The sequence below is a fragment of the Watersipora subatra genome, chromosome 3 (assembly GCF_963576615.1).
Source record: "Watersipora subatra chromosome 3, tzWatSuba1.1, whole genome shotgun sequence".
NCBI classification, from domain to species: Eukaryota; Metazoa; Bryozoa; class Gymnolaemata; order Cheilostomatida; family Watersiporidae; genus Watersipora; species Watersipora subatra.
In genome coordinates this window covers 66,874,539-66,898,674 of record NC_088710.1, presented here as the reverse complement: position 1 = coordinate 66,898,674, position 24,136 = coordinate 66,874,539, and the positions used below count along the sequence as shown (strand labels likewise).

At 36.0% G+C, this 24,136-nt stretch overlaps 2 protein-coding genes across 2 annotated transcripts in view; one reads left to right on the top strand and one right to left on the bottom strand.

Annotated features, from left to right (window-relative positions):
* LOC137390907 (deleted in lung and esophageal cancer protein 1-like) overlaps positions 1 to 12,722 on the bottom strand; it is a 33,204-nt gene extending 20,482 nt beyond the window's left edge. Inside the window, 20 exon segments of the mRNA XM_068077222.1 lie at positions 377 to 530; positions 638 to 783; positions 1,010 to 1,159; positions 2,516 to 2,646; positions 2,771 to 2,864; positions 2,950 to 3,089; positions 3,984 to 4,080; positions 4,182 to 4,380; positions 4,966 to 5,128; positions 7,253 to 7,436; positions 8,367 to 8,500; positions 9,090 to 9,263; positions 9,568 to 9,718; positions 9,874 to 10,116; positions 10,326 to 10,423; positions 11,184 to 11,325; positions 11,549 to 11,669; positions 11,844 to 12,007; positions 12,192 to 12,339; positions 12,612 to 12,722. Coding sequence (XP_067933323.1) covers positions 377 to 530; positions 638 to 783; positions 1,010 to 1,159; positions 2,516 to 2,646; positions 2,771 to 2,864; positions 2,950 to 3,089; positions 3,984 to 4,080; positions 4,182 to 4,380; positions 4,966 to 5,128; positions 7,253 to 7,436; positions 8,367 to 8,500; positions 9,090 to 9,263; positions 9,568 to 9,718; positions 9,874 to 10,116; positions 10,326 to 10,423; positions 11,184 to 11,325; positions 11,549 to 11,669; positions 11,844 to 12,007; positions 12,192 to 12,339; positions 12,612 to 12,709 — 2,931 coding nt within the window. The 5' untranslated portion in view covers positions 12,710 to 12,722.
* Positions 12,723 to 14,093: 1,371 nt separating this feature from the next.
* Positions 14,094 to 23,956, top strand: LOC137391048 (platelet-activating factor acetylhydrolase IB subunit alpha2-like). Its single transcript, XM_068077391.1, has 5 exons — positions 14,094 to 14,226; positions 16,106 to 16,195; positions 19,351 to 19,467; positions 19,747 to 19,869; positions 23,214 to 23,956. The coding sequence occupies exons 1-5, from the start codon at positions 14,155 to 14,157 to the stop codon at positions 23,505 to 23,507; spliced, it is 696 nt and encodes a 231-aa protein (XP_067933492.1). The 5' UTR covers positions 14,094 to 14,154; the 3' UTR covers positions 23,508 to 23,956.
* The last annotated feature ends 180 nt before the right edge of the window (positions 23,957 to 24,136 follow it).

Sequence of the window (24,136 nt, the reverse complement as noted above, 5' to 3'; positions counted from 1 at the left end):
ATATACATTATCTATAATGCTATAGCATTGCATTTTATGAACCAATAACTAGTACATAGTATTGTTTAGTAACATGCATTTATTTGGTGCCTGTGAGGGAAAAATATTAACTCGTGTTTTATGAAACAGCACACTACACCTTAAACATGTAAATAGTTTCTACAAAACGCGCTATATCAATAAAAGGTGGAATATAAAATTACCACACTTGATCTTATATCAATTCAAACATAATCTATCAGATAGAAACACCAATAAGAACTGATCTAAGAACAACAATAGCAAATCTAATATAAACGCCTATTAATGCTTCCCTTATACCCTCCATAGCCTATAAGAATGTCAAGGTCGTTGTGATCCGTGTTAGAATACTCACAGTTGCCCAGCGATATTTAGTTGAAAGGTGTGACTTGTTGATGAGTGTCACAGTCTGAATAGTCTTGATGTTGACAAAGAGTTTAGGAATGTTCATGGAACAAGAGAGTAGGCAGACATCGGGCTTCTGTACCTCCGCCCTCACGGCAACGGTTCTGTAGTAACGAGAACAGAGTCAACACCAATTTCTTCAACCACTCAAGTGATGATGAAAAAATGTCAGTATGTGACGAGCTCACAACCAACCAGAAAATATACATGCCTTGTCTCTCCACCGTTGCTGATCTTCAACTCAAAATAAGTTCTCACGCTTTTACAAGACTGAGGAAAGAAGTCTACTTGAACTTTTTTAATCTCCAAAGGCTTCAGTTCTTCTTTGGCAGGGCTGAACACAAACTCACTCCGCTCCTGTCAGCAAAAGAACTAGTATTGCTCTCTTACTAGCAATAAATTCTCTTGTCACAAACACAAGGAGAGTATCATCTTTCTGTATTGTTTATTAGCTAAACTGGTTCTATCAAAGTCACATACAAAACGTTGGCCATGCTTCTTGCATGCAGTTAGTTATCTACTAGTAGTCAAGAGAACACAACACTGAAATATGGTAAATGTGTATCTAGCCCCAGCTACTGACCTCAGTTTGGTTAGCTGGGAACTTCTCACTCAGTTTGTACTCTGCAGGCATCTGGCTTTCGTTATGGAGAGTCAGATATGTTGTTGCCTGAGTGCCAAAGCGTACTAAACCAAAGTTTATATCGGGCTCGTCTATATACACCTCAGGACCCTACAAGAGAGCATTGTTCATACCTGTTAGCAACCTGCTCATTAAAAAAATATTAAAAATTGCAAATTTGAACTTTTATAATTATTCTGACATGAGTTCAATGTAGAGGTCTTACTGTACAGTCACTCATAATGTACAGTGACTCATATTCTACAGTGACTCATACTGTACATATACGCATATTGTACTGTGACTCATACTGTACAGCGACGCATATTGTACAGTGACTCATATTGTACTGTGATTCATACCGTACAGCTACGCATACTGTACAGTGACTCATATTATACAGTGACTCGTACTGTACAGTGACGCATATTGTGCAGTGACTCATATTGTACAGCTACTCATACTGTACAGTGACGCATATTATACAGTGACTCATATTGTAGTGTGACTCATGTTGTACAGTGACTCATACTGTACAGCTACTCATGCTGTACAGTGACTCATACTGTACAGTGACTCATATTGTACAGTGACTCATACTGTACAGTGACGCATATTATACAGTGACTCATATTGTAGTGTGACTCATATTGTACAGTGACTCATATTATACAGTGACTCATATTGTAGTGTGACTCATGTTGTACAGTGACTCATATTGTACAGCTACTCATACTGTACAGTGACTCATACTGTACAGCTACTCATGCTGTACAGTGACTCATACTGTACAGTGACGCATATTGTACAGTGACTCATATTTTACAGCTACTCATACTGTACAGTGACTCATACTGTACAGCTACTCATATTGTACTGTGACTCATGTTGTACAGTGACTCATATTGTAGTGTGACTCATACTGTACAATAACTCATATTGTACAGCTACTCATACTGTACAGTGACTCATACTGTACAGCTACTCATATTGTACTGTGACTCATGTTGTACAGTGACTCATATTGTATTGTGACTCATACTGTACAGCGACTCATATTGTACTGTGACTCATATCATGCTATGGATCATTGGCTCTGAACAGTGTCAGGTTGTGAAGAAACTCAAGTATTTTTCCTACCACAATTCACATGAACTATGGAATACTTTCTTGAAACCAGCCAAGTACTCACACATTCTACTAGCTAGACTCCACCGTATGAAAATCCTTATTTATACAAACTCTATACTTGAATTATTGCACTTTGTAGCTTTCATAGAATTGCAAAATCTACAAATGTACATTGGCAATATTATTCTATATTAGACTGTATGAAATTAACTATATTATAATAGTACCGTTAATTAAATAACTATATTATTCAACATAATGGTTTACAAATAAAACTGCATCGACAGTGAATGTGTTAGCAACAGTGAGCCATACAGCAGACAGTACCGAACTCACCATAATCTCAAAGTCTACATGCAGTGCAAGAGGCTCGGCGAGATTTTTCACATGGCACCATACGACCTCATGCATCTTACCGACCTTGCAGCCAGTGATGCTGACCTCCATATCTGCCGAAACTGACGGACCTGCCAGTGCACAAACATTTATCAATCAATTATCAGCCAGTCTGAGCAATATAACCGTTGAATGTTGAAAGGCTATAACTGATTACTTCTAGAATATTCTAGTTGGTAATGCTATGAAACTCACCAACTTCTCCAAGAGCTGGAGTAACCTCTAGAATGTTCTCTGATGATGAGCTTTCCCATTGAAATATGGCAGGTGACACACTGTTGTTTATCATCTGCAACAGAGTTGAATTCTCTAGTAGAATTGATACAGAGTTCATTTTTTATACATATCTTAAAAAGCGTCATTAAAAAACATACCGAAAACTGCTTTCTCACTGTAGAGCCAAGGAGACTTCTTCCGTTGACATAGATAGCATATGGCTGCAGAGCAACCTTTAGCGGAACTGCCTCCGCCTTGCACTCAATCTCTAAAGCTGTGATGTCCATCTGTATTGACTCTGAATGACACAAAAGACCTATGGTTTTAGTTTTATAAAATAGTTGAGAAGTATTTCGTTACCCGAAGCTTCAACCTTATCTGCGGACAGTATGTTTTCTCTGACACTAAAAACCATAGATTAAATAGCTTGGAATACCGTTCTAATTCAAAGATCAAAAATCAAAGAAAATTCAAGGCTATCACACCACATCATAGTTTAATCATTGCACTCAGTTTTTTGTAAAATGAAACATGGCTTCTAGGGAAATATAAAAGAGAAGAACATCATAGCTCGTGACAGGTCACATGACTTCTCCTTTTGTAAAACCTCGTTTGATTGGCTGCTTGCAGGGATATAAATAATTGCTACTTCTGGTAGCATGAATAAAAATCAACACCTGACTGAATTATCCTCTCAGTTGTGTTTATGGTTCCACCACGAGAACTGACAAGCTAAAAACTCCAGGAAATCGTAATGCTAGTACGAATAGTGAAATAATGCAATCCAAGCTTTAACCATAACATTGCATAGCAGTTGCAGCTTAGCAACTATAACATAGCAACTGTAATATAACAACTATAACATAGCAACTGTAACATAGCAACTGTAGCATATCAACTGTAACATAGCAACTGTAGCTTAGAAACTGTAGCATAGCAGCTATAGCATAGCAACTGTAACATAGCAACTGTAGCTTAGCAACTGTAGCATATCAACTGTAACATAGCAACTCTAGCTTAGCACCTGTAGCAAAGCAGCTGTAGCATAGCAACTGTGACATAGCAACTGTTGCTTAGCAACTGTAACAAAGTAACTAGAGTATAGCACAAGAAAGAGCCAGTTTGCACAGACAGCAGCTAATGAGCTCTTCAGTAGGTTGAGATAAAAACAAGGACAAGGAAAAGTACTAACCAGCAGCTTTAGTTGACTTTGAGGCACTTGGGTCAAACTCTGCTTGCTGTGGAATCCCGGGAAGCACTAGATGCATTACACTGTCAAATCGACCAACCTGAAGAGCACACGCTTATTGTTGTCATGTGCAGTCAGTGACAGTTCACTGCAGGTAGAGATTTCAACAAAAGGTAAAATAAGAGAAAACAATCCAGTTACCTCTGGAGGTGCAAATGTTAGCATAAAGTTTGCTATTCCAGAGGGCTCTAAAAATCCATTCTGCGGTTCAACAGAGAACGGAGATTCAACATCAAGAGTTCTGGCGACCGCTCCAAGATCGATTTCAGTTCCCTCTGCGTCACCGGCAGCTACTATGTGAGGCTTAACCACCATCCATTCAAAAGGCAAGGCCACATTTCTGCAAGCAAATGCACAAGAGTAGACGATAGTTAATAATTGTTGTGCGAAATACATTCAGGAGATGAATAATATATGTAGAGATAAAATTTGTTATTTAAGTGCTCTGGTAACCTATGCACAGATGTAAAGGGTTATAGAAAGTGTGCTGCCAAGGTTAAGCAAGTGTATTTTATTTGAAAAAACAGCGATTTGTTGCATTTCCAGCGACTTCATGCTATGGGACCATACATGTAGTTGAACCACTTTTTTAAGGCTGTGGCACTATGTGTAGAGCTCAGGTGATGTTCCCAGGCTATGGCAATATATGTGCAAGTAACATGATGGCTTAGCATATGCAATTGCATATGGAGCTAACATCGTGCTCTCAGGCTATGATACTCGTACTATACCCGCAGCTAACATGGTGTGCTCAAGCCAGACACTATACACAGAACTAAAATATAGGCTATGATACTATACATAGAGCAAAACCCGTATTCTCAAAAAACAGTACTATACATGAAGTTAATATGGTACTCTTAGACTATAGCACTATACATAGAGGTAACATGCTGCTATTGAAGACGAGAGACACTGAACTCACGTAGTGTTGCTGAGGATTAGAGTCTTTTGTATGTATGTAAATGGGTTAAGATCGCTGAATCGAATCAACTTCTGGGCTGTAGAGTCACACAACTCCCCGTCCTCTTTCTCATCAGTTCCTCCATCGACAGCAACAAACTCCACTCCAGCCAGCTGACCCTTGCCTACATACATCCACAGCATAAGCAAGTTCACAAGAAGAATGCTAGCCTTTGCTCCTCATAGTGGTAATTGACACCAGTAATTGTTGGAAGTATTCAGTTACTGAGATGCTAAAAATCCTCGATTTCATTCCGGCTTCTTCTATAAAAGTCAACCATTTAATTCACAACTAATCTAGAAGTTGTTTCTAAAATTTTCATGAATTTGTAATGTAACTATTGAGAGTTGAGATGACATTAAAAAAGTTATTTTACCAGCATACACATTTTACCTGCCCTTGTTAATGCTGTCCTTATGCCTGGGGTACCTGTACAGAAGCCTACCAGCTATGTACATGCGCATAGTTTATTTTATAGAATTCAACCATGGTCAAAACTAAATATTTGAGCTATAGCATGTTCCAAAATAGTAACTCAGCTTTCTCCTGCATTAATACCGTATGTTTATCTATTGTTAAATATGTTTATTTGTAATTAAATATGTTTATTTATTAATGAATATGTTTATTTATTATTAAATATGTTTATTTATTGTTGAAAATGTTTATTTATTATTAAATATGTTTATTTATTGTTGAAAATGTTTATTTATTAATAAATATATTTATTTAAAACTACATGTAGATATGCTGATTTGTAGGGAAGCTACTTGATAGGTAAATAAAAATTACCAACATCTACCTTAACTACCTTAACGTCTCACTGCTACAACTTTGTAAGTTCAGAACTTTGTAAGTTCAGAACTTTGTAAGTTCAGAACTTTATAAGTTCAGAACTTTGTAAGTTCAGAACTTATAAGTTCAGAACTTTGTAAGTTCAGAACTTTGTAAGTTCAGAACTTTGTAAGTTCAGAACTTTATAAGTTCAGAACTTTATAAGTTCAGAACTTTGTAAGTTCAGAACTTTGTAAGTTCAGAACTTTGTAAGTTCAGAACTTTGTAAGTTCAGAACTTATAAGTTCAGAACTTTGTAAGTTCAGAACTTTGTAAGTTCAGAACTTTGTAAGTTCAGAACTTTGTAAGTTCAGAACTTTGTAAGTTCAGAACTTTATAAGTTCAGAACTTTATAAGTTCAGAACTTTGTAAGTTCAGAACTTTGTAAGTTCAGAACTTTGTAAGTTCAGAACTTTGTAAGTTCAGAACTTTGTAAGTTCAGAACTTTGTAAGTTCAGAACTTTGTAAGTTCAGAACTTTGTAAGTTCAGAACTTTGTAAGTTCAGAACTTATAAGTTCAGAACTTTGTAAGTTCAGAACTTTGTAAGTTCAGAACTTTGTAAGTTCAGAACTTTGTAAGTTCAGAACTTTGTAAGTTCAGAACTTTGTAAGTTCAGAACTTTGTAAGTTCAGAACTTTATAAGTTCAGAACAATTGTTTAAACTTTGGAGAGTTTCTTGATAAAAATCTAAAGAGTCAAACTTAATTCTGAGAGTTAAACGTGAGTGTTGAAAAAATGGAATAACAAAATTAGTTTAACTATAGATAGACAGAAATATTTACTAGTCAATCAAAAAGACTGCCAAGTTTCATTGACACACACGGATAGATAGTGATTTGGTCATCTCTACCATCTCTACTCTACCAATACTGTCTTTGTTAGCTGTAAAAGCTGTTTGTTGGAGCTGATACACTTTATTAGGCCACTAAAGAACTCTTGGTTTCTGATTGGCCATTTTACCTCTTTATGTTTCAATTTGTAATAAAACCTAAAAACCAATTTTTTTCCAGTAACAGTTCAATTGTGAGACAAAATGTGAATACTATTTGACTCTTAGATGTTAAAATAATAAATAGGTTCTACTGGTCTCTTTCTTTTACTTAATCATGAATTCAACTGGTTTGTACTGGCTTCATCTAGAATTATAGCACTTCTAGTGTGTTCCTATGATGCCTATCTAAACCCTATGTCAACTTAATATATTAAAAAAATAGTGACAAGAGTTATAAAAATGTAACCATAAACATACAGTGATAGCTAGGCCCGCTAACGACTAATAAATCGTAACAGAAAGAGAAAGTTGGCTAGAAGTAAAACTTTTAATCTCATATGTAAAACCAATAAAGACTAGAAACTACATATCTTTGCATTTTCATTTCTGATGAGATTAGATTATAGATTATTAGATTATACCTGCAATGCTGAACTGTTTCATGTGACAGTTATCGCAGAGCAAGAGCACCTCACTGCTGCTGACACCAACCGCTGTCGGACGATATAGGATTTCTATGAGAGTTGTCTCCTTATGGCCAAGTTCAAATATGGCTGGTCGGACTTGGAAAGGCTGGGCATCTAACAGTGCGGGATTCACACTTGACTGCAAATAGATGATGACTTTGTCAGCGAATGATAGTTTGTACTCTTTTCAGGGCCTGTTGAGTGTCCCACATTGCCGCTCTCTGTTATGTAGCGTGGATCTGTCTATAACTGAATACCTCTCCCTGTCCACACGTCCACACCCTCCCTCCACCAGTCGGATCTCCTAAACTCAACCAACAACTTGACAACAGATACAAATCACAACTTATTATTTATGTGTTCAGTTGAATAAAACTTTAGTATCCTTTTATACAGTTATATACATGATACCAGGTAATTTTATAATCATATTAAAAGGCTCTGTCAGAACTATGTGGTAATGGTAATTCCTGGCATCATCAGGATGTCTTCTGCCGTAATAGTTTGTAAACAATGACAACAAAAGTAGCTGAACCACAAAACTTTGGGACAACGATGCTTCTAGATTAATCTATAGTTAAGCCACAGTTGATCATCACAGAAAGTACATTTATGCCAGTCATTAAACACATGGGAGTTGTGCACTCCAGAACGGTTCTCCTAGAATCCAAAATTAAGCCAGACTCTTGGACATCAAATGCATTTCACCCAATCAAGTATACCAGCAACTTGGGCTCACATGACATGGCCAAAGGCTAAAAGATTTGGGCTACATATTAGTTATAATACATAATGAGTTTCATGAGGAGTGAAACACCTTCTCTGCAGACAAAACTTACAAACAAAAATTTAGAAGATGCTAAACTTCAAGTTTTGACCAATGGTGATTTGCTTTCCAACGATTTTATTCAAATATAAACTAAAGAGGCCGACAGTTTACAGCTGATAATATAATATAATAAATAAATAATAAATAATAATAATATAATAATAAATAAATATAATAAATAAGAAATAATATAATAATAATAATATTTTAGTGTTACAGCCGATACGCGTAAGTGCATACCTTAAAATTTGTAACCGGCCATTTCTCCTTTGAGATGAAGCAGAACTTGCCTGCCCCACCATCATTCCTCACAGGAAACTTTCCAATCTTGCTTCCACCCACAAGACATTCTCCCACGTTGATAGTAGCAGGTACTGCAGAGAGAAAGACCTGGTGCCAAAACTAGTAGTGAGCAAAGGTTCACAAATTAAATACGTGCAGACAATAACCTCTAAAAACACATCCTTCGTGTTTCTGAAGTTGGCATGTATGCATATCCTATTATAGTGTGACCATTAGTAGTCATGGTGTAACTGCTAATGGTTATGATGTGACTGCTAATAGTTATGGTGTAACTGCTAGTAGTTATAGTGTGACTGTTAGTAGTTATTATGCAACTGCTTGTAGTTATGGTGTAACTGGTAGTAATTATAGGGTGACTGCTAGTAGTTATGGTGTAACTGCTAGTAGTTATGATGTAACTGCTAGTAGTTATGATGTAACTACTAGTGGTTATGATGTAACTGCTAGTAGTTATAGTATAACTGCTAGTAGTTGTGGTATAACTGCTAGTAGTTATGGTGTAACTGGTAGTAGTCATAGAATGATTGCTAGTAGTTGTGGTATAACTGCTAGTAGTTATGGTGTAACTGGTAGTAGTCATAGAATGATTGCTAGTAGCTATGGAGAAAACACCAAAGCAAATACATAGTTGCTAAATATTCTCAAAACCCATAAACTTACGCGTGAGCACTGGTGGGGGACGCTTAGCTATCACCTTGATAATGAGAGGTTCCGAGCACTGACTCTGCACATGAATTTCATCTTCATATTCACCAAGAGAGTCTGGCATGAACCTGACCTTGAACTGAGCACTCATCCCGCTAGCCACCAGTCCTTGCTCACCCGGAAACTGGCCTGTAGAGTAAAAAATGGATAAGATGCATTTTAAGAGTTCTACACTGGATAAAGCCCACAACCTCGTAACTCCTAACATCTCGTTGCATCACTTGTTGAACAATAGCATATCGGCTAAACAAAAACTGTTAAGGGATAGCTTGTTTAGTTTGTACAATACGCTCTACTCCAAGAAAATGTGCCAACCTGCATCCTAATACCCGGCATATAGCAGCTTGTTAGAATGTACTTAGTGCATAGTGGTACAAGTCAGTCAGCCTCCACTTATGGCTAACAAGTGGTGAATAACAGAGTTGTCTCTTACCAAGGCCGACGGAGAAGAAGTTTGTGGAAATAGGCAAAACTCTAACTGGACGGAGTGAAGAGCTTATATTCTTGAGATCTAACGTAGCCTCATAGACTTGCCCCACCTGATAGTCTGTGAATGTTACAATGGATGGGGTGGCCAGGAAAACCTGTAGTGAGCACGCATATAAACTGGATTAGCAGAAAATCATAGAGAAAATTCCTCAACTAAAATGTAAATTTTTTCGGTAAAGTGGAATACGAATAGAAGTGATCAAATATGCCAGCCATTCAAATAGTATATGACAACTAGATTCATTCCTACCTGAACTCTTTCAATTGGTTTGACGGGAACAGGTGACTTCTTTATGTTAACTTCTTTAGCCTGTGATTTAGAGGCTTCTGTCAACAGATTCGCTTGTGCCGCATCAAATCTAGGATTTTTTAGATAGTTTGTGCGGTTCTGAAGTTTCTCTAAGGCAGCTCTCTCTTGCTCTCTCGCTTCCATAGCCAACTGCTCCGTCCAAGTTTTTTTACTAGACGGCTTTGTGCCATTCCTTACTGCAGACTGTTGAACAAAGCACACTAAACCATTTTTAATAACATTAATCACTTGTAATATGTAACTCTAAAACCAATGAAACTTTTTTCTGTCATAAAGCAGTCACTAGTAACTATCTGAGGGTACTGTGCCAAAGGACCCGTCAAAAAACTTTATAAACTCATAAAAATAGAAATTATTGTCTATTAAAAGTAAAAATGTATAAAACTGCATACGTTGACTGACTGGGAGGCCATAACAGCAATGCCATCATAGAACCCTCCTGCCTCTGAACCTTCTTTCATCAAGTCCACACTTTCAGCATCCTCAGCATCTGCAAAATAGTAAACTACATTCATTAAACATTGACTCGAGCTAAAAAATAAGTGTAATTATTCTGCACAGGACGGGGCGCCTATTGTCCCCTTTTCTTCCCTTAAGCTGTAAACAAACTCCATAGAGTAATATACAGATAACGCATAAAACCAATTTAATTGTGATCACTTTACGTATAAAGCAATCAACTTAAGAAAAAAGCTGGGATAAAACAAGATATAGTGACCAAAATTTATTGCACTACAACATTGTTTTGTACGGTTTACAATAAAAATTAAAAATGCAGCTATAAAATCTGAGCAAACCAAACATCAGGTGCTGAAACCATATATGATTTTAGCACTTGATGAGTATGGTTTTAACACCTGATGAGTATGGTTTTAACACCTGATGAGTATGGTTTTAACACCTGATGAGTATGGTTTTAACACCTGATGAGTATGGTTTTAAAATCTGATGAGTATGGTTTTAACACCTGATGAGTATGGTTTTAACACGTGATGAGTATGGTTTTAGAATCTGATGAGTATGGTTTTAACACCTGATGAGTATGGTTTTAACACCTGATGAGTATGGTTTTAACACCTGATGAGTATGGTTTTAACACCTGATGAGTATGGTTTTAACACCTGATGAGTATGGTTTTAACACCTGATGAGCATGGTTTTAACACCACTATAACCATATACGGTTAACAAAAAGCCATGTATGGTTTTTGCAATTCAAATGAGAAAAAGAGCAACAGAGTGAAGAGATACCTAGAGTTGTGTTGAGCTGGCTGATCTTCAACATACTGACGCTCGCCTTTTTATCTCCATCTCCATTCAGTAGCCTCGAATTCTGTAGCTTTATCTTCTTCTCCTTCTTACCTTTAGACGTGTTGACAAAGTTTTCAGTTTCCTGAAACACACGGTTAATCCTACTGGTAATTGCAAGAAACAAATTTAGCACCGATGAGAAATCAGCCCACTCATAGCTGCATTCAGGTTAAAAACATCTATAAACTATTGTTCAGTCAAACCTTTGAAGTATAGTATATATAGCTTGATACAGATGATAACACATATAGACCACACAAGTCAAACATACAGACTCCAAGTGCAACAAGATGGAGGACATGTACCTTGAGATATGTGGGAGCAGCTGGAGGTTGCGGTTTAGCCACCTTAGGGGGCTCATAGTTGGCATACGTGTCAGGAGTGAGCAGATTATGCTTTTTCAGAAGATCATAATCTATGCATGACCTGAAAAATAAATTCTCAGCAAATTAAGCCATGTGATGTGACTTGCACATTACAAATGTGATGTGCAAGATTTTGAAGATTAACAGTATAAAAATTAGTCTTTCAACGATGAAGAACGATCAGCTAAGCATTGATTGAGAATTCAACATAAGTACTCTCCTAAAGTTAACTTACCTGAAGTAATTACTGCCGATAGGTAGCCCGAGGTCATCCTGCTGTCCTTCAGTAGCACGGTGGGCGTGTCTCTCATCAGCAGACATAGCTTTAGCTTCTGCCTGCATGATGTGCTTCTCCAACATGGTTATTTCACTAAGCTTTGTTTCAGTTTCGGTAAGGACCTTAACACATCAAATATCCAGCAACTACATTCAAAACAGCTTTTAAACTTCTTTAGTTCAGCTTGATAAATTGTCTAAAATAACCCCGAACAATGCTAGTGTATGGCTAGAAAGCTGATCTGTCAGGTTTAGCTTTTTCATATGCTTCTATGGTATCATAAAAAATGAAGTCATAAACACAAACCTCTTGTAAACTATCCACATATCTACCGTGGTACTCGTCATCCCCATCTCTTGTTGTGATAAGGTTCCTTATCGTGTTTACTGATATGGCATTCTTTGTGAACAAGTCTCCAAAGGTTTTGGTTAAGACATGTCTTACATCTTGTGATCTAGTAAATAGTCGACACACAAGTAAAGGACACTGTTAGGTCAGAGATGAAATGATAGAAAATGGTGTGAGTAGCTGGTTGACTAAAATGGACCTGTAAGGCATTTTAAATGCTTTCAGAAATCAGATTACATAAGCCAGAACAGCGAGTTACCATAGCATATTTTATTTATTCTAACAGCAATTTTATGAGTATATCTCAATTGCCACAATAGAACAGACAGCATGGCCTAAGGCTAAAAACAATACCATTCCTACTAGATAATAAACTACCTTGCTGAAGATGGCCTATGCAGTTTCATTGATGGCTCATTGTCACCACTCATTTCTCTTGAAGAAATTGTTCGAACAGGACTCGTGGCATCTGCCATCTTTAACTAGTATTTTCACTGTTAAGTATATACATGTAAAAACATTGTACACCTTTAGTTGTAAAGCTCAATGTGGAAACCAGTATGATGACAGATTAGAGTGAGTATCAAACTAAAATTGAAACTTTTTTATGTTTTATAATTAATTCATAGAGATCAACTTAGAATGCCATATAAGCTTCGATATCTCTACTAATAGTTTAGTTGTAAAATATGTACTGAATTATATTGTTATATATGTTAGTGTCGATTGCAGTCACTTTTAACCAAAAGTGTTTTTCCAGATCTCTAAACAATGTACCTAATGAATCATATTTGCAAGCAATGGCAAATGCCAAAAGAATTTAGGCTATGTGGTATACATATATATATATATATTTATTATAGCGTTATTGTAGCTGTCTTAAAAATAAAGCGCTAGCAGACAGACTGACCTAGATAAAAAGAGCGGAGGGTAGCCAACACATATTCACTAAACCCAGCACACAAAATTCACTCAACAGTTTAATAGTTCAACCACAATACAAAAATGTAACTGTAGTGTAACAACACACTAGAAGAAGGTATAGTTGATGGACATTGCAGTAAACCAACTTTGTAGTACTATTTCAGTAGTAATGGCTATATAATGATTCATCATTACTGTCATATTTTTAAATAAAATTGTTTTATAACACACCATTTAATGAGCTAAAGCTACTTCTCAATAAACAATACTGCGTTTACTTGCAGTAGTAAAAACACTTATATAGCAAAAATAACTACCATTAATTTTTCAATGAACGCTAAATTATAAGTGTTGAGATATTTTAGAAATTGAATACCTCTGAATGCCTCTGAGACGATAGGACACTCTAGATCACTAGTTGCAAGTGGAGTGCTTCAAAGGAAAAAAAATGTGCTACAGCGTTATTACATTGTTACAGCACGTAGCTGTCTAGCAATTATGCAGTTTTTTGCAGCACTCTCGTATTCTGGGTAAAAAGCTGTTGTGAAGTATGCTAGAGGTTACCTCAATTGAAGTGACTTCAACACAGCTAGCTGCACGTGTGATTGGATCTGGGCATAATAATAAGTTTGTAAGATTAATTTTTTTTAAATAAATAACCATTTAAGAAATACATGTAAAAACTAGCTACTTACCGTTGCGTTTACCAACAAGTATATCGTGATTTTTTTACTAAAGTTGCTTGTCCATGGGACATTTGTTCAACACTTTGTTGCTAAGCATTTTCGCATCTTTAGAACCAAAGATAATTTTACATCCGTCAAAGTGACCTTAGACCGTTTTTCTATAAACATTCTTATACGCGCGTCATCGTAATAGAAATGCGTCAAGCTCATCAGGTATATGTTGGTACTCAGACTATTTTTCAATTTCGTAAAATTTTACTAAGCATGACTGTCGGTATTATTGAATTCTGACAATATCATTTTTGGAAGTTATGTCATCCAACTCGACTGTATGCCCAAGCATTGTTGAAGATGTTGCAGGAGACAATCGTTGGATGTTTATGGTATATAATCTGCTTTTAATATGCATTTTAAAGTAATAAATGAAGTTATTACTCTGCAGAGTAATCGAGCGCTTTGTCAAACCCATTTTCCGGAAAATAAACATATATTTATTAACTTTAATTTGAGAAGTAAATGGTTGCAGTTTGGTATAATTAATTAGTTTTACCAATTTGTAACGTATATTTTTATAAATATTTTGTTAACACTATTCACTGTAAGTCACCGTGATACCAGTCCATCGACATGTTATGAACCATTCCAATGGCTGAATTGAGCCAAAAAGGTGTTAATCTTTCACCAAAGCAGTAAAATTATTACGTTGAGCGTATTTTTTTGCTTGTGATTCCTTTATTAACAAACTATGAAAGTAAAAATTAGTAGCCTCTATGCAAAAAGCTAAATTTACTATAATGACTTATTTTTCAGGTTTTAATAATTTAAGAGAGATGTATTTCTGTTGATTTCAATATATTCTGTTTGCTATCTATATATGTGCGTCACTGACCATTTTGCTATTGGATTAGATTTGCTTGTTTTTCACAAAACTGTCTATTGCTTGCCTATAGCTGAATACCCTAAGTCTTAATATTTCGTACACTTCAACTGGGAAAAAATGACAAGATACGATGAAAGTTTATCCTTAGCTGTTGACTTTCAATGCTTTGAATGTGATTAGCGAACTAGAGTGGTAGAATATTGTACAAGGAATAAGTATTTTGTGTTTTAAATTTGGCTCAAAGCCATATGTAGGCTAGTACCTAAAAGCTATAAAAATGAAACAAATCTTTCTGATCTCTGGCTTTTACGATTATACAAAATGAATTTCTGCCATTAAATCTTAGTAAAACTTACTTGTCCTATTATTACATAAATTATTTTTTTGTCTTTTGGTAAATATATGATTTGTATCATAAACAAAACTGTAGATTAGAGTTTCGTCTTTAAGGTTATTATGGTATTATTATTCTCTAGCATACATAGCTGGTAGTTTTTTTTTACTGAGTCTGTCATTGCAATTTTTTCAGATCTGTCTTTTCTGGATTCGTCATAGGCATATTTACCGAAGATTTGTAATAATTTTATATGAGGAAAAGTTTAATCTATAATTAGTTTTCGCCTTAAACATATATATTTGTCTAATGTATAAATTGAACTTCATCATATGGTTCTATCTCAATATTCACCGGGTGCTCCAGTGCCTCATCAACTCAAATAATGTTTCAAAAATCACCCATCTTATTAGTTGGTTTGCTTAGATCCACACCTCATGAGTTAATTGGACTGAGTTGGTTTGCTTAGATCCACACCTCATGAGGTAATTGGACTGAGTTGGTTTGCTTAGATCCACACCTCATGAGTTAATTGGACTGAGTTGGTTTGCTTAGATCCACACCTCATGGGTTAATTGGACTGAGTGTATCATTGTGAGCAAATTTTATTGTATTTGAGAAGAGATTGTTTGATATATCATATTATGTATTCATTTTCCAATTGTGAAGCTTGTTCAGTATTTTATGAATTGTCTAAAAGTTATCATATGGTGACCAAGTGCTTGGTTAGCATGTAATGCGGTTTGCGAAATTTAAACAAACGTCCTGAGCTTGTTACAAATGTGATGTGAGTTACGCGTGTCTCAGGTGACAAACTATTGTTATCATATCTGCCGATTAATTCATTTTTCATCAGTTTGACTCCAGTACTGAAGCTCAGCTGGTGGTGTTTCTCATAGTAAACAAATAATATGTTTACATAAAAATATAAACATTCAATTTAGAGATGTGTCGAGTGTGTTAGTCTAATGGAAGTTCTACTAAAATTAGTCAAGAGAGATTTTGGCTAATACTTAGTATTTTTACTGTATGGGTTTTGTATTTGCAGCATCAGCGATTTGTGGCTGAAGCAGAAGAAAAGGAACCTGATGTAGTTTTACTCGGAGATGCTTTATTTAGTCAACTACATGTCGCCGAGGTGGGTTATAGCATTCGAGTACCCAGGCTGTAATCTAATTTATGTACATTAGTTTTTACTTTATATAGGCTAATGTTGCCTAACAATGCTCTCTGAAAGGATCAGCCGTATCTCAGGGGCTTATATATTAACGAGTATGTAATGAATGCGGAGAGCTACTGGTTTTAAATCCCATAGAGGTCATTGCCACTACGAGTCAAACTCATATAGAATCTATCACGTTAAACATAAGCAGAGTTAGTTGGCCAGTGAGTGGTGAGTCGGCGAGCTACGTGGGAAGATCACATTTGTATGGTAAAAGTGGATGCCAAAATATAACTCACTGATTGCTCATAGTGAAAAAGCTTTGGAAGACTTTTAAGGCTGGTGGGTCTACAGAGTTTGGTCTGATGTAGCACAGGAGGAATTGTGGTTGTAGGCTCTTCTTAACACCACCAATGGTCCTTGTGTAACCTGAACCACTCATCTATTGATGATAAGTTTGCGCCCTTGCAACTGGACCACATATACTCCTTGCTAATTTGACTGTCTTTTGCAAATAGTAGATATTCACTGCCAGAAATTCAAAAATATCAAGAAGACAATTTATTTTTTAAGCCATTATTTTTGTTATAAATTTTCAATTGTTCTTGTAAACATTTCAGTACTGATGATACAAAACTCCAATTTATCTTGAGCTCAGTTCAATACCATTAAAAAGCAATCACATGTTTCTACTCGCCAAAAAGCTGATAGCCTACAGATTGGGTTGTTACAGTTTACTATGGTCATCTGCATATGCATTCTATTAAATACAAAACAAATTGGATACTACCGCTAGATACTGAGATTTTTCAAGAATAAAGGCAAATTAACATCACATCATCAATTTTAATGAGGTGATAAAATTTTGGTCAGATCTTGGCTGAAATAAATTTTTTACAGTTTTGTCAGAATCTTTTACTTTTTGTGAAATATCCAGTTTAACTACTTTAATTTCCTGTGCTCTGTAGGTGTAGTATCATATTATGTGAGGAGTTAGTATTATATTATATTAACTGTAAATTCAGTTAATATTATAATAACTGAACCACATCTACTCCTTAAAATAGCTTTCAAAAATCTAGTGCGCAGTATGTCACTGATCTCTCTGTATATTTAGTATATAGCATATGTAGGTCACTCTTCTTTGCATTTTAGTACACAGTATGTATTTCTACTTTCTGTATATTCAATACGCAATATGTACCACTACTCTGTATATTCAGTACATAGTATGTACCACTATTCTGTATATTCAGTACATAGTATGTATTGCTACTCCGTATATTCAGTACATAGTATGTATCACTACTCTGTATATTCAGTACATAGTATGTATCACTACCTTGTATATTCAGTACATAGTATGTATCACTATGTATATTCAGTACATAGTATGTATCACTACCCTGTATATTCAGTACATAGTATGTACCACTATTCTGTATATTCCGTACATAGTATGTACCACTACTCTGTATATTCAGTACATAGTATGTATCACTACTCTGTATGTTCAGTACACAGTATGCATCACTACTCTGTATATTCAGTACATAGTATGTATCACTACTCGGTATATTCAGTACACAGTATGTATCACTACTCGGTATATTCAGTACACAGTATGCATCACTACTCTGTATATTCAGTACATAGTATGTATCACTACTCTGTATATTCAATTCAGTACATAGTATGTATCACTACCCTGTATATTCAGTACATAGTATGTACCACTATTCTGTATATTCAGTACATAGTATGTATCACTATTCTGTATATTCAGTACATAGTATGTATCACTACCCTGTATATTCAGTACATAGTATGTATCACTACTCTGTATATTCAGTACATAGTATGTATCACTACTCTGTATATTCAGTACATAGCATGTATCACTACTCTGTATATTCAGTACATTATATGTATCACTACTCTGTATATATAGTACATAGTATGTACCACTATTCTGTATATTCAGTACATAGTATGTATCACTACTCTGTATATTCAGTACATAGTATGTATTACTACTCTGTATATTCAGTACATTATATGTATCACTACTCTGTATATATAGTACATAGTATGTACCACTATTCTGTATATTCAGTACATAGTATGTATCACTACTCTGTATATTCAGTACATAGTATGTATCACTACTCTGTATATTCAGTACATAGTATGTATCACTATGTATATTCAGTACATAGTATGTATCACTACCCTGTATATTCAGTACATAGTATGTACCACTATTCTGTATATTCAGTACATAGTATGTATCACTATTCTGTATATTCAGTACATAGCATGTATCACTACTCTGTATATTCAGTACATAGTATGTATCACTACTCTGTATATTCAGTACATAGTATGTATCACTACTCTGTATATTCAGTACATAGTATGTATCACTACCCTGTATATTCAGTACATAGTATGTATCACTACTCTGTATATTCAGTACATAGTATGTATCACTACTCTGTATATTCAGTACATAGCATGTATCGCTACCCTGTATATTTAGTACACAGTATGTATCATAGATTGGTTCTTTTTCCCTATAAATCACACATGTCATAGATTTATTCTTCTCCCCCACAGGTCACACATGAACCATAGATTTATTCTTCTTCCCCACAGGTCACACATGAACCATAGATTTATTCAACTTTTACAATGATACTTTTGAGTGTGCTCTCGAGATTGTTCCTGGAAGCCTAACTCTTATCCTGTATTAAATGTGTATGATAATCCTTTTTATCAGCAGTTTATGGATAATCCTTGGCAGCATGAGGCCTGTTAAAGTTAATCTTACGAATATCTTTGTAGGCCAGCGAATTATAGTGCAGAAGCAAAGGTCTAGTTGAAGTTAAACAAGTTTATTATTAATTCAATTCTGTGCTGACCATCAAAATATTTCCGCTTAAAATAAAAATCAAGTACGTTTGCTAGTCAAATAAAAGATGATTGTAATGAGCTGGGAGAACCTTTTTGTTGCTGCTATTAAGAATAAAATGGTTGCTAAATCTGTAATATTAAATTTCGGTTGCCATAGTAACGTCACTTACACCATATTGAGCCACTACCCGTCTTTCCATACCTTTATTTTCTAGATCTGGAATAAGATGTTTGCTCCGCTGCATTGCCTCAACTTTAGCATTGATGGTGATAAGACAGAGAATGTACTTTGGCGTTGTCAGAATGGAGAGCTGGACAACATATCTCCTCAGGTAAGTCATTTATAGTACACATTTATGAAACGTGCATCTCTATCGTACGGAGTAGTATATCAGCTACTTATCTCAACAGGTAGATCAGGTGTGGTATATCCAGCTGGTTGAGACACGGATATTCCAACACGACGCCCACATCTGAAATACTTTATATTCAACACCTGTGCGCAATTCAACACATGTGCATATATTTTCTGTTGGTTACGGCGCATTGTTCTTCCAAATGTAGTTCAAGAAGTCTGGTTATTGTCTGTTGAATTTGTTTTGCTGATCTAGGTTGTTGTTGTTTGTGCTGGGACAGACAACTCCAGCAATAGTTCTGAAGAGACCTATGAAGGGATTTTAGCCATAGTCAACGTGATTCGTCAAAAGCAACCTCAAGCTCACATTGTTGTTGTGGTAAGTACGATGCCGTGGTAAGTACGATCCTGTGGAATGCTTGGTGTTTAATCATGGTTTCCATATCTCCTAAATCGTTGCGCGGCTCGCGGGCGCCTCATGCTGATCCGATGTAATGCGATCTAGGCAGTCGGTAGGATAGATACCACTCTCATTGGTAAAACTCACCAACTCTTTTCTCTTAAATACTGTTTCATTGATTCTATTCCTTTACCATTTTACCCGCTACCGTCTCATCAATGTTGCTCGTTAGCAGCGTCAGCGAAATACTGACTCGATTGAGTAACCTTGACATACACTTAGCCGGTAAAGGTGATAGAAAAAAGTACCACGTCTGCAATTGTCGATATGGGTTTTATGAATCTTAACAGTCACATGAGGCATGGCACACGAGGACATTGTGGAAAAGTTTGATCGCTCGCATATGTCGACATATTTTGTGCAGTGAGATGCCTTTAAAACTTAGTTTATTTCCAAATATCGTATTTTCCTTTTTCACCACTCTGTGGCGTGTGCAAAGGCTGGGTACAAAGGCTGTGAAGATGCATGAGAATAAGGCTTTAGTCTTTTTTCAAGTAAAACTCCTATTAACCCATTTCAGCTATGCATGTTTGGTTTGAATGGGGCTATTATCCTGTGAAACATTCAATGTGTTTTTATGCTGCAAATATTGGCAACCATCAAAGTATGATACTTAAAAGAAAGCTTTTTCTAAGATATTCATCTTTCACCAAGTTTGGCTTTCAGTGAGGCTCCTGCATTGAATACAATTATAAGCTTTTAAGGTGTCAACTAGTGCTGGGCACGGGTTGTGATACTCGTTGAACTCACGGGTTTATCTTCTCTCGAGTATCGGGTAATAGAGATTTGGGGTATTCCGGTCCTTCGGGTTCGAGTTTTGACTTTCGAGTTCAGGTTTTGGTACACGGATCCGTCGGGTAGTGTGAACAAAAACTCGGTCTATTGCACCCTGCACTCTTAGTCTGGGCCCACAGGGCATTTCTGTGTCATTTTTGCTAAGGAGGCATGACAATGGGGTATAACGAGTCTTTAATTTAATAGATAGAATAAAGCATCTCATACCTTATTTACCATACCTACCGGAGATATTGTAGTCAAGCAGTGATTACTTGTCATTATAAGGTGAGAAGAAATATTTACATCAAATTTTATTTGCGCAATTAGCCAAATCGGCTTCGTAAACAAATCTATGCCTTTTTTAATACGGCGCGTGTTCGCTATCACCGATAACACATAGGTCCTTAGTTTGTTTCCGCTATCGTCTTGTTAGAAACAGCCATCAGCGTTGGTAGTAGCAGTGAGAATTTAATAACTCTGTTTAAATTGATTACCACAGCTAGCTATTATGGATTACATAATTCATTATAACCAAGTTTTACTAAGCCAACAAGCCTTACTAACGAAAAAGCCGATAATGTAAAGTTTTTTTATGAGATTTGGAGCACCATCTACAAAAAGTCAGAGAGGTACATAGAACATGCTTAAGTATTAAGCTACCATAGACCCTATCTTCTGCCACCTGTTGACACGAAAATGCCCTGTAGCCCCAGACTATCTTGACTGTTTAACAATCCACCTGTTAACGCTGCGAGTACGAATGTCAGTCGATAAAAGCTGAAAAATGATAAATAAATTGAAAAGAAATATAATTGCTTTGTAAATTTGAAGATATATCTGTTTAGAAAATTTAAACGTAAAATCCATATCAACAAACCCGATACCTGAAAAACCCGTAGGCAAAGAACTACCCGAACAGAAGGGGGCAGGTCTAAACCCGATGACCAAGAAGTACTCGTGCCCAGTACTAGTGTCAACTGATGTGAGTGATATCCAGTTTGTATTGAAGACCGTCTGCCAAAACCAGCAGCTACTGAACTCCAATGTAAATGACCTCCAAAATGAGTCATTGACATCGAAAACCACTAGTCATGAACAACCAGTATAGGTTAACGGTAAAATGTGTCTATTAGTTCGTTACACTACTTTTGTTGTGGCACGGATATCAACTAGAATTTATAAAATTTGTTTAGCTACAACTTTGTCTGACAGTATGGAAAGTTTCCTGCAATTATTGCTTAGAAGAAATGACAACTCCTGTAAAGAAAATTTTGAGAGCATGCAATGCAGTGATTGTGTCTTAACACTTTGGAGACTGGGCATGAGATCGTTTGGGGTGTCTTTTTCCCACCTGATCCTACTTCCGAGTTAACTCGGCTGCGTAGTTACGTTTGATTTTTCCCGTACTTCTGGTTTAATTAGGATTACTAAATTTTGGTGTGCTTTGTGTGCTTTATGTTTTCAGTAAAACTCAAACATTTTCAAGTCAATTGGAATAGTGTTTCTTGAGATATCGCCGGAATACCAAGGGCACTTTTAACTGACCGAGAAATAAATATTCATAACAATTATGCCGACCCTATCAGACTCTATCTGACTCTATCAGACCCTATCAGATTCTATCAGACTCTATCTGACTCTATCAGACTCTATATGACTCTATCTGACTCAGTGTACTGGAACTATTACGTTTCTTCAGTTACCTCTAAATCATCACATCTATGAAAAAGTTTGAAAAAAAGCTGTTTGCTCCATTTTATTTCTGTTTCTTTAATTGTTCTCTACAAGCTCAGAGCTTCAAAGCGATATTTAGTTAAAAAAAATTATACATATATAATATATATAGCCTTCCTTTCTTGGCAATACTTTTATTTATTTCAAATAAAAATGTATTTCAAATTGTGCTGATCTAAGTGCATTCACCGTCAATGGAAGGTCTAGGATCAGGAGACCTGCCTGTTGATTGATGGTTGGCATCAGCCACTTCATTGATTTGAGTTATGAGTACACTTGCTGCAGAAGTTTGATCTGTTATATAAGTTATATCTGCTTAGTAAGTCTATCAGTACTATCTGGTGCTGATTAGTTGATAGTCTGAATATTGCCTACCTGGTAGTGCATTTCTGATACTCCGCAAGTATTGCCACACCTGGTGGTGAATTGGTATACTGTGGGGATGACCTACCTAGTAATTGCTAGTTGATCATCCATGAGTAATACCTATCTGGTAGTAAATAGATTTTAAACACGAACTGCGTATCTCAATTTTCCTAGAGCTGTCATAACATCAAAACTAAATAATAAGCCTCCGAGGTTGTAAGCTCACTGTAACTTTACTACTTTACTGTAACTCACTAAGGCATAGGTGGCAGCAGAATAATTCAAGTCAATAACTAAGTGTTGATATGTGATGCACTCCTGTACTCAATTATACTTAGCTGCTTTGGTCTGTATTCTTGTTTGCTTATTTTGACTTCATTTTACAGAGCATACCTCCGAGGGGTCGTACTCACAATAGCCTTAGAGAGAAGATTGGTAAAATAAACATTATGCTAGACAAAGGTTTGGAAAAGTTGGAAAGAACACAGCTGCTTTCCATAGACCCTGGGCTATTTATCAATCCTTACGATGGCACCATCAGCCACCAAGATATGTACGACTACCTGCATTTCACCGCTGCTGGATATGAAAAATTTTGTGAGCCAATATTGGAGGAAATTCAAATATTGCTTAAAGATTTCTTGAAGTCAGGACACTTATCTGATGATCCATTGTCTTAAGGATACGCCCACCCCCCCCCCCCTCTTTCTCAGGCAGCTGGCGATAACGTTTGCTCAGAGTTGAGGTTAAGCTGAAGAAATACTTTTCGTGGTGCTCATTCTGTAGTCACACTCCAATTCTTTCCTTTGGCCTTGTAATATTGACCGAAGGTCAAAGGTTACATGCTTATCTTGTCGTGCATTGCCATAAATAATGACTGAGGCATCAGGATTATGACTAGGGTGTCCAATGTGGTATTAGCTCACATCCCACCGTGACTGTAATTCTTGTTATATATACCGTAAGTCAGTGTTCAGTCAAATAACATTACTAGCTAGTATAGCTATACAATTGTACATAGCCTTCTCGCTAGATTTGTCTCATTATTAAGCAATACCTAACCTATGCATCGCTTCTAGAATTTTAATGGCTGATTTCGTCTGAAGATGAATTCAAATATATATCTTGAAGGACAATTCTTTTCTTATTCTTACATCAGCTTTGCACATAGTAATCCAAAATATAGCTTAAAATGTTAAGAAATGTTGCAGAGTTTCTTTGTTCTCAATAATTGTGGCTGAGGTAGTAATTATTATTACTAGCATTACAAAATGTTTATTATACGAATCATGAATAAATAGCATTATGC